Raw genomic sequence first — 9,656 nt, 5'->3', positions numbered from 1 at the left:
ATAATATAAATTTACAAATTAATAGAAAACACTAGATTAGATGTTATGTAAAAAAAAATTATTAAAATTTGAATTTGTTAAGCATTTGAGCTATGGTCCCTTCCCTTGTCACTTGTGCATGATTCCTAGTTTCACCCCCGGCGAGAGTGTGAACACACCTGACTTAGTTTTAAATATTTTTTTTTTTTTTTGGGTGGATGGTTGGTTTGTATAAGTAGTGTTCTTTGAAAAAGGATGTGTAACAGCGAGTGGCTTTTTTATTTGTATTTCTCACGAATTCATTAAAAAGACATCTAGTTAATTCATATAACACATGAAAAGGTCAAATATATAAAACAGATTTGCTTCAGTATGAAGATGACTACGTCTCGGTGATGTTTAAATTTTTTTTTTTTTTTTTTTTCTTTCTTTGGCATACAACACTGATACGAAAACATAATATGAGAAATGATTGTTGAAGAAATTTATATACAACAAGTAACCAAACAAGCAATGGAAAATAAGTCATTGACAATGGCTAATGTCTATAAACAAATGTATATACAACTTACTGTCAAAAAAATGGCCATACAACATACTGTTGTATTATACATGGATCATTCATGACTAATGTTCTATATCTATTGGGTAAGCAATCGTGACTGATTAATTGCCTGACGGAGAGATCTTAAAGTTCTCTTAGAATTTGGAAAGTCCAAAAACCAGAAGCTGAAACCATCCACAGTCACCAACTCCACATACTTGTTTGATGGCATCTTTATGTTCATGCTCTCTTCTGCTCCTTTAATCTTTTCTAACGGAATTGAAACCTACACAAACAATCATGTCAAGACACTATTTTATAAAAAGTATAAGCAAAATACATGATATGTAAATACATCAAAGCCGACTTACCTTATATTGGAACTTTAACATCTCCCCTGCTGCAGAATATGTTTTGAGGGACCTATCACTGCAAAATCCCACCCTTTCATTAGAGATGAACAGTATGCCCCTGATCGCGCCAGCTGTAGTGTATATGGAACACCTTGAAGTATGCAACAAGTTCTCACAATCTGTTGTACTGAAACTTTTACGGAAAATTCTTCCTTCACGGCCAAGTGGTAGGATTTTTGCACCATAACTCAGCCTGTGTTTCACAATTTCTATTAGTTTTGGTCCTAATCCTAAGCTACGGTTGCCGTGATTTTTGGTGGACACCGCAAGGGTGTCTTTTCTTTCTGTGGTGTTGAGTTTGGAAGAATTCGGAAGAGTGTAAATGGGTTGATAAGCTTTAGAAAAAATGAGCCCCCTTGATACAATCGGGGCACCCATGACAGTGCTTGAGAATCTGTTATCCATATTTGGCCTCCAGTAGTTGTGATCTAGTTGTGCTTAATGCTGAGGTTGTTGGTGATCGTCTTCTGGATCATGGTATTTATAAGCTGATAAAGATGTCATAAACCAACAACTTGTAGTTGGATGAGTCATGCTTGTTGGTGGTTAGCATGTGAGGGCAAGAAAAGCTTGAGTGAATAAATTTGCCCCTTTGAATAATGTTGGTAGCTCAGATTTTTGTGAGCTACTTTGCCTTTATTGGTATCCTTCCTTTTGATATAGATTGATGCATTTACTTTTTATTGCCATGCTGACTATTCCTTACATAGATATCCACTAGTCTTAATGTACAAAGTTGGAAAAGCATATTAGTTAGATTCAAAATGGCAATAGGTCATAGCACATGCAAATGACATAATCAACTACCAATCTAGGAAAACCGAATCCGTGGCTTTATTTTGCTTAATCGAATGGACGTGTAAAGTGTTTCGCAGCTTTCTTATCCTAGGATACTGTCATAGAATTAAATATCAAGATATTTTTTTATCGTTTCTTGTTTTGTATATAGCTCCCAAAATATACCATGGGTACAATTAGGGCTTTAAACAAACCGAACGTTCAGTGAACAGTTCGTGAACCGTTCGGCGGGAAGTTCATTTATGTTCGTTCGAACGAACATGAACAAGAAATTTCGTTCCATTAGTTAAATGAATGAACATGAACAGAGGTCTCGTTCGTTCGATTGTGTTCGTGAACGTTCGGTATGGTGTTCATGAACGTGTTCGTGAACATTCATTGATTTGTGTTAGTTTATGTTCGTATGTTTGTGTTTTTATTGAAGATCTTTGTATTTTCTTATATTTTATTTGTACTTTTATATTATTAAAATTTTATTTATTTTATTTCCCTAACAATTAAACTAGAAAACCCATTTTCACCTTGTTTATGCATCATTTCCCTTTCATTTCTCATTATTTACATCCACGAATACGATCGGCCTCCGTTCCACAATAAGGGATTCAAGTTCGAGTGCTTCTCTCTGGCCATCTATCTTTATCCTTCGTCGCGTTTGCCAAATTTATTTGTGTTCGTTTGTGTTCGTGAACCGTGCGCGAACACGCTCATTTCCTTAATGAATGAACGCGAACATAAAATATCGTTCGGTAAGTGTTCATGAACCGTTCGTGAACACATTTATTTCCTTAACGAACGAACACGAACAAGGCCTTGTCCGTGTTCGTTCGGTTCGTTTACAGCCCTAGGTACAATAGCACATGGCATACATAATGATTCTGTATACCTTTCATGTCCCATATAAAAGAAAAGGAGGGAATACAAAAATGACAGTCTTTTTCTCATTAGAGAACTAGTTGAACTACATACCAAAATGTAGAACTAACTACAAGAATTTACATTGGAATTTACAGGAGATAAGGATCAATTTTCAACATCAATTACTTATGCAGTCCAGATTGATTGTGTGATGGAGGTTTCTTAACGATTTCTTACAATTTATAAAACTTGTAACCAGAAGTTAGAATCACCAACAGTCACTATCTCCAGATAGTTACTTGCTGGCTTCGATTCTTCATGTTCTTACTTGAAATCAAATCACACAAGCCAAATTTTAGTAATTCAAGATTGTTCAGAAAAACAATGAAATCTGCAACAGATGAAAATAAATGGAGTGTTTCCTTACCTTATATTGGAACTTTTGCAACTTACCTGTTGAAGAATGTGTTTTAAGGGGGTGTTTGGGGTTGACTTTTTAAGGATATTTTTAGATTATTGAGTTTTGAAATCGTAAATAATCAGTTTTGAGTGTTTGGGTAAAAAAAATTAAAAAATTGATTATTTGCGTTTAGAAAGTTACAAAACGCAGTTTTCCAAAAGTAGCTCCACCCCTACTGCAACATAACGCAGTTTTCCAAAAATTGATTATTTGCGTTTAGAAAAGGATTTTCACTTGTTTATTTTTTTTAATATATATTTGTCAAACACTCAAATAGTTGATTATCTGATTATTGTGATATCAAGCAACATAATCAAATCCAAACACTATCTTTCAACATCACATTTTGTTACAGTTAATTATCTGATTCTGATTATTCAAAACGCATAATCTATTTTCAAAACTCAACCCCAAACACCCTCTAATCGTGGACGTATCACCGCAAAATGCAACCAAAGTGAAGTTCGGCAGTTACACCTGCTGTAGTGTAAAAGTAGCATCGGAAAGCCTGCACGAGTTTATCGCCTTCTCTGATACTTAAGTCTTTCCTGAAGATTATAAGTTGGCCACAAAGTTTGATGATTTAGAAGCATTGCTTAGTTTATGTGATGTGATTTCAAGTAGTTTGGGTCCTAAACTCCCTGGATATATTGTAAACTAATTACGTATACTATAAAACCGATTGAAAGAATTAGAATCGTTTATGATTAGATCGAGTGCTCGCGACTATACACTTGCCATGATTTTTAGTTCAGACAGCAAAACTGCCTTCTCTTTCTATGCCAGTGATCTTGGAAGACGTGGTAGAAAGAGGGTAGCAGCCCCTTGGTTGATTTCCTAGGAACTCCAGTAACATGTTTCAAGAATCTGTAATCCATTATCTGACGTAATTTCCTGCAGGTCTGCTTTATTTGTTGAAGTTTAGTTTTTACTGTGCTTGATGGGCTTTGTGTGTTGAATATTGAATTTTTGTGGGAATGTAAAGATGGATAACTTTGACAACTTTTAGGTGGATCCACATCGATCCCATTACTGGTGCTTAGTATTTTAACATTTGTTGGGGCACTACTTTACCTTCTTGAGGTCATTGCTTTTAAATGTATATGGTTACCCATTTTTTAAAAGACTTAATTTTGCTATTCAAAAAGGGGTAGCGGCACAACTTGTTGCCCGTTTACCTTCCATCTTGATGTAATTTCCATTTGGAAACTTTGTTTTTAACAGGTTAATTACATGTAGTAAAAAAACGGTTACCTTTCTTGTCAAGCGAAGGCTTCATTTTGAGTGTTGTTGCTTCATTTATAGAAGCCAAGCACCAGACATTTATGAGCCCATTTTTGGCAAAAACAGGTCTATCATCCCTAATTTGATTTGATGAGTTTTAATTTTGTTGATACATATTTTGTGGACGCAACTCGGTTCGACGCGACTCGGCGTGATTCGGTTTAAGTCACGACATTCCTCCGTCGTGCACAACAACACTTGTTTAAGTGACTTGGGCATTGGGCCGAATCACAAGTCATCGAGCATGAAACCAAGTAGACGAAACAAACAGCTTGGGCCTCAAATGTTTGGGCCAAAGCCCAAGTCGACGAAACATGTATAATGTCGACGAAACATGTCTGTTTCGTCGACCTTGATTGAGTTTCGTCGACTGCCCTTCCTTTTCGTCGAGTCAATGTGTTTCGCCGAGTCCTGCTTCTGTTTCGCCGTACCGGATCCTATATAAACAAGACTCAAGACAGAAACAAAGTAGAGAGACACAAGTGTGAGAACCAGAGAGAACCGAGAGTTTAGTTGTATTTCTTATGATATATTTCTGTAACAAAACTCTATCGGGTTTCAATATACGATTGTTAAACGGTATATGTGTCTTGTATCTCGTGTTTCCTGATCTCTATCTCGGTTTGCTATCTCGGTTGGATTCCGCACAACCGGGTTGGTTAGTACACAAGGATTAGGTGACTAGATCCTCCCTTAGCCAGACCTACAAGTGGTATCAGAGCCTTGGCTCTTCTCCTTGTTAAAACCGAGTTGGTTTCGGGTGTTTTCCGGGTTTTTGAAGTTTATATTTCTTGAAAATTCTGTTTGAATCTTCGAAATTTCTGGTGTTTTTGTTGTTAGTTCATAGAAAACCTTGTTTAAAACTCTTTTAAGCATGATGTGTTAAGGTTTTTAGTGAAGTTTCAAGCAAAAATTCGTGTTCGGAAAATTTTCGGTTCACCGGAAACTTCATCATGTTCTTAGTGTTCTTCATAAAATCAACCTTTAGATCTTTTGTTAAGTAACTGTTCAAGTTGTTTGCGTATTGAAAATTGTAACTTGATTAAAATATTGATAGACATGCTTTGTTTGGTTAAGAAGCATGGTGATGGTTTGAAAAGTCGTGTGTCTGTGTTAGTAAAGATAAGGTTGAGCCGAAAAGTATCACCAACTTTTTCACCAACTCTCTGTTACTTTTTCGACGAAACAGACAAGCAGGCGAAACAACCTTCGACGAAACACAAGCATTTCGTCGACTCTTGTTTCGTCGATCATCATTTGGTCATTCCGTTTCGTTGCCAAGCATAACAAATCTGTTTCATCACTATTTATCACAAAGCTGTTTCGTCGCTTAGTATAAAACATCCGTTTCGTCGATCATTTCAAACAAATTGGTTTCGTCGTCCAATTCTTCTGTTTCGTCGGGTTTCAAAGCAGGATCTGTTTCGTCATCTATCAGTTTCGTCATACATCGGACCTCAAATTCAAATCTGTTTCGTCGCACAAGATTTGGGCCTTTGTTTCGTCGATAATTGATTTGGGCCATTTCGTTGATCAGAAGCCCAAAAGGAATTATGTTTCGTCGACGAATCAGACTTTGTTTCGTGGAAAGCATTTCATCGTATTGTTGTAAATTTTTAACAGAGGAGTTGCAAAAGTGTCTTAACTGCTTATTTCAGGTGATCTTATCTGATATTCAGTTTTAGGTATTCAAAATGAACCCGGATTGGTGGGGTAATCCGTCTACGGCAGAAAGTAAGTATAGAAGTACGGGTTTGTCGCCATCGTGGGCCGAATCTCCCGCACCCGTTTCTTCGCAAGTGAATCCAGTTTCGACAGGTCAATGGGCGTTTGTTTCAAATCAAACTCCAAGTATTCAAAGCATTCTCTTAAGCGAAAGCGAGACCGGAAGTCTAAATCGCCCACCGAAATTGATGCACATAAACGAATATCCTGGATGGGTAGATATACATACGTCCTTGGGCAAAACACGGAATTGTGGTTACGTTTTACCACAGATTTCGATCAAGCTCTCGAGGTTGTCGCTTCAACTGCTGCTACATTTGCCGATCTTTCGGAAGATCAGAAAAAGGCATATGATTTAGAAAAGAAGGCATATGCTATTCTAACTCAGGCGTTGAGCAAGGATATCTATCATCAATTTGTCAGCTTCAAAACGACAAAGCGATTATGGGATGCGTTGAAGACGAGAGGGGTAGGAAACGAAGCGACTCGCCAATTGCGACACGACTTACTCAAGAAAGAGTTTGATGGCTTCACGTGTATGGAAAAAGAATCCTTGGGAGATTTGACTAGTCGGTTTTATCAGTTACTGACTGAATTGGGTAATTATGGGGTAGTAACAACTCCAGCAGAGGTAGTCACAAAGTTTGCCGATGCATTGCCACCTCAATGGAATAGCTTCTTGGAAATCCAGAAATACAATGGAGTATTGGCTACGACAAACATCAATGACTTCGTTCAGCTCTTGGAAAACAAAGATCAGGAAGAAACCCTAAAGGCGAAAAGGGTTCCAGTGCCACAAAATCCTGATATGTGTTATGGAACTTCCAGCACTTCTTCTGCAAGACCAGTTTCACATGCTCCACTTCAAACGGCGTTTGTCACAAGCACAGATTTATATGGCAATCCGATACAAGTTCCAGTAAAGCCAGCTCCAACAATAGACTTGTATGGAAATCCTCTACAACCAGCTCCACAACAGCAAGTCTATCGGCCATCTACTGTAGCAACTGATTTATACGGGAATCCACTTCCTGTTCAATAACAAGCTTGTTATGGGAGCACATCATCTGCTGGTCAGCCATCTAAGCCAAATACAGTACGGCTTGACACGTCAAGCTTCTCGAAAGTAAGTGTTGAAGTAGCAAAAGAACATATGGAGCTACTGAACACTTTGGTGAGCGCGTATTGTGGGTTAGTAGAAGGTCAGATCGGAAACATGAATCTGACACAAGAAGATCATCAGCAGATCGATAAGGAGGAAATGGATTTGATGGATATCAAATGGGCTTTCGCAAGTGCTGTAAGGCGGGCAAAGGATTTTATGGAAAGGACTGGCAGAACCAGCTTGGAAAGCAAGAAAGACACCAAGTATGGGTTCGATAAGCAGTCTGTCAAGTGCTTCAATTGTGGTGAACGGGGTCACTTCAAGAGAGAATGTACAAAGCCAGCTCAGCATGGGAACCAGAATCCGTTCAGGAATCAAGGCAATCAAGGCAACCAACAAAATCAGAACAGGAATAACGAGCGTACATTGATACCTGTTAACAACCCAAGTCAAGCAGGACCATCAAATGCCAACCAGGCTCTTGTGGTACAAGTAGATGAAGGTTGTGATTGGTCAATTCAGTTAGGAAATGATGCTCCAGATGGAACAGCTTGTTTTGCTGAGGTTGTCAAGGATCTTAAACACGCCAGTGGTGGAGAATCTTCCACCAATGGTGATGAATCTTCTGAAGATGAAGACAGTTCCGGTTACAGTAGAAGCTCAGATGAAGAATCCTCAAATTCAGGCGATGATCATTTGGATGACACGTCAAGTGTGTCAGTCGATGCAGATGTTGATGAGCTATTGGAAGAAGCTGCAGCAGGAAATCATAGAAGATCTATATTGGTGGATCAAGCTGCTTATTCTTCTTCTTCTCTTCATTCAGCCTTTATGGCTAATGTTGGCAGTTCATCAAGTCAGGTATGTGTCGATGAACCTACTGTTGTTAATTGTGATAATTGTGCTAGCTTAAGTGTTAAATGTGCTGATTTGGATGCAAATATGTCTGAGTTGCAAGGCAAACATGATGCTTTAAAAGCTAATTTGTTTGACTTGCAAAACAAAAATGTTTCTTTGAATGCTAAGTGGTGTGATTTGCAAAGCAAACATGAGGCTTTGCAAAACAAGTATGATGTGACATTCATCCATAACCAAAAGTTGACAGTAGATCTTTCTAAATGCACAGAAGCCAACATGTTTTATGAAAACCATGAAAAGGAATTTAAATCGGTAATTGAAAATTTAAAGAAAGATAAAACCAAGCTGACAAAAATGGTTTCAAGAAAACAAACTGACATAAATTTGTATATCAATCGCCTTGAGATAATGCAAAAAGAGATGGCTTGTGTTAAAACTGAAAGTGAGGCGATCCAGCTCAAGTTAGACAGTTATTTAAGCTCTAGCTATGTGTTGGAACACATCATTGATGTTTAGAAAGAGAAAAGGGATGTCACATGCATTGGATATAAGAAATGTCCACCACCTGTGAGACACAATTATGATGCCATGCCTGATGAAGAGGATACAACTTACTTTGAACCATCTGTTCCTTTAGACATTGAGGAATTTGCGACCGGACTTGGATACAAGAAGGAGGTATCATCAGATTCGGATGTGTCAGCAGATACATGTGTGTCTTCTGCTGAACAGAATCAGGATCCTCCAGTTTTTGTTGAGGATGCTGATTCGTCTAATGATGAATCCGATGATACTGACTCAGCAAAGTCTGATGCGGTAATCAAAGAAGAGGACATACCTCTTGAGAATCATATTCTATGTGATCCTCCCGCAAAACCTACTAAGACTGTTCCGATCGAGTCCACGTCTACAAAAGAGTCTGAGAGTGTGAATTTGTTGTACACTCTTGTTGGTGATGATAAAATCTATTCTGACAAAGATTTTCCGATTAAAAATGTAAATCAATCTTTAATCAGTAAAGTTTTTGAAAATTTGACAAGTAAGTTTTTGGGAAAGTCGGGTTCACATGTTGTGGTAACACAGTGCCCTCCGATTCCAAAGAACGAAGTTCGAAAACAATATGGCAATCAGAAATTACCGATAGTGAAAAATCAGCAAAATCATACCAAACCAAAAGGTAAATTACCGACTCAAGGTCAAAGGAAACAGACTCAGAAAAGGGACAAGAAGGTGAACTTTGTGAAATCAAAGGGAACGGACAAAATTGAAACATTTGAAAACAAATCTAACTTAAATTTTGTTAAGCAAGCAAAAGTGTTGAAAAGAAATGAACCAAACAGTTCAAAACCAAGTACCTCGGGATCACAAAGTTCATCATCGACAAGACAATCACATGTTACTTCGGGGTTTGTTGAACGAAGATCATGTTTTGAATGTGGTGAAATTGGGCATATCATTCGAAATTGTCTGTATCTTCATAAGTTAAAAGCTAAAATTGATGATCCACGTGAACAAAATTACCAAAAGCGATCGGTTTCTTTAAAACAAGATCCCCGCCTTGTAAGAGAAAGGGAAAAGAAACAGAGACGCCAACAAGTCAAGGTGATTGAGAAAGCACTTAAGACTGATGTGGTT

The 9,656-nt window shown here is 37.8% G+C and overlaps 1 protein-coding gene across 1 annotated transcript; it reads right to left on the bottom strand.

Annotated features, from left to right (window-relative positions):
• Nucleotides 1–426: 426 nt before the first annotated feature.
• LOC110922336 (GEM-like protein 7) lies at nucleotides 427–1,512 on the bottom strand. Its single transcript, XM_022166656.2, has 2 exons — nucleotides 895–1,512; nucleotides 427–809 (listed from the first exon to the last, which is right to left on the bottom strand). The coding sequence occupies exons 1-2, from the start codon at nucleotides 1,339–1,341 to the stop codon at nucleotides 621–623; spliced, it is 636 nt and encodes a 211-aa protein (XP_022022348.1). The 5' UTR covers nucleotides 1,342–1,512; the 3' UTR covers nucleotides 427–620.
• Nucleotides 1,513–9,656: the final 8,144 nt, after the last annotated feature.

Source organism: Helianthus annuus, chromosome 17, assembly GCF_002127325.2.
Source record: "Helianthus annuus cultivar XRQ/B chromosome 17, HanXRQr2.0-SUNRISE, whole genome shotgun sequence".
NCBI lineage: Eukaryota > Viridiplantae > Streptophyta > Magnoliopsida > Asterales > Asteraceae > Helianthus > Helianthus annuus.
The sequence above is the reverse complement of the archived record's forward strand: the minus strand, read 5'-3'. Positions and strand labels throughout refer to the sequence as shown.

What these genes read in the sequence shown, in the direction of transcription:
- LOC110922336 (XM_022166656.2), bottom strand. Translation starts at nt 1,341, where the DNA reads ATGGATAACAGATTCTCAAGCACTGTCATGGGTGCCCCGATTGTATCA. An exon ending in TGTTAAAGTTCCAATATAAG is followed by an intron (nt 810 to 894) that starts GTAAGTCGGCTT and finishes TTGTTTGTGTAG; the next exon opens with GTTTCAATTCCGTTAGAAAA.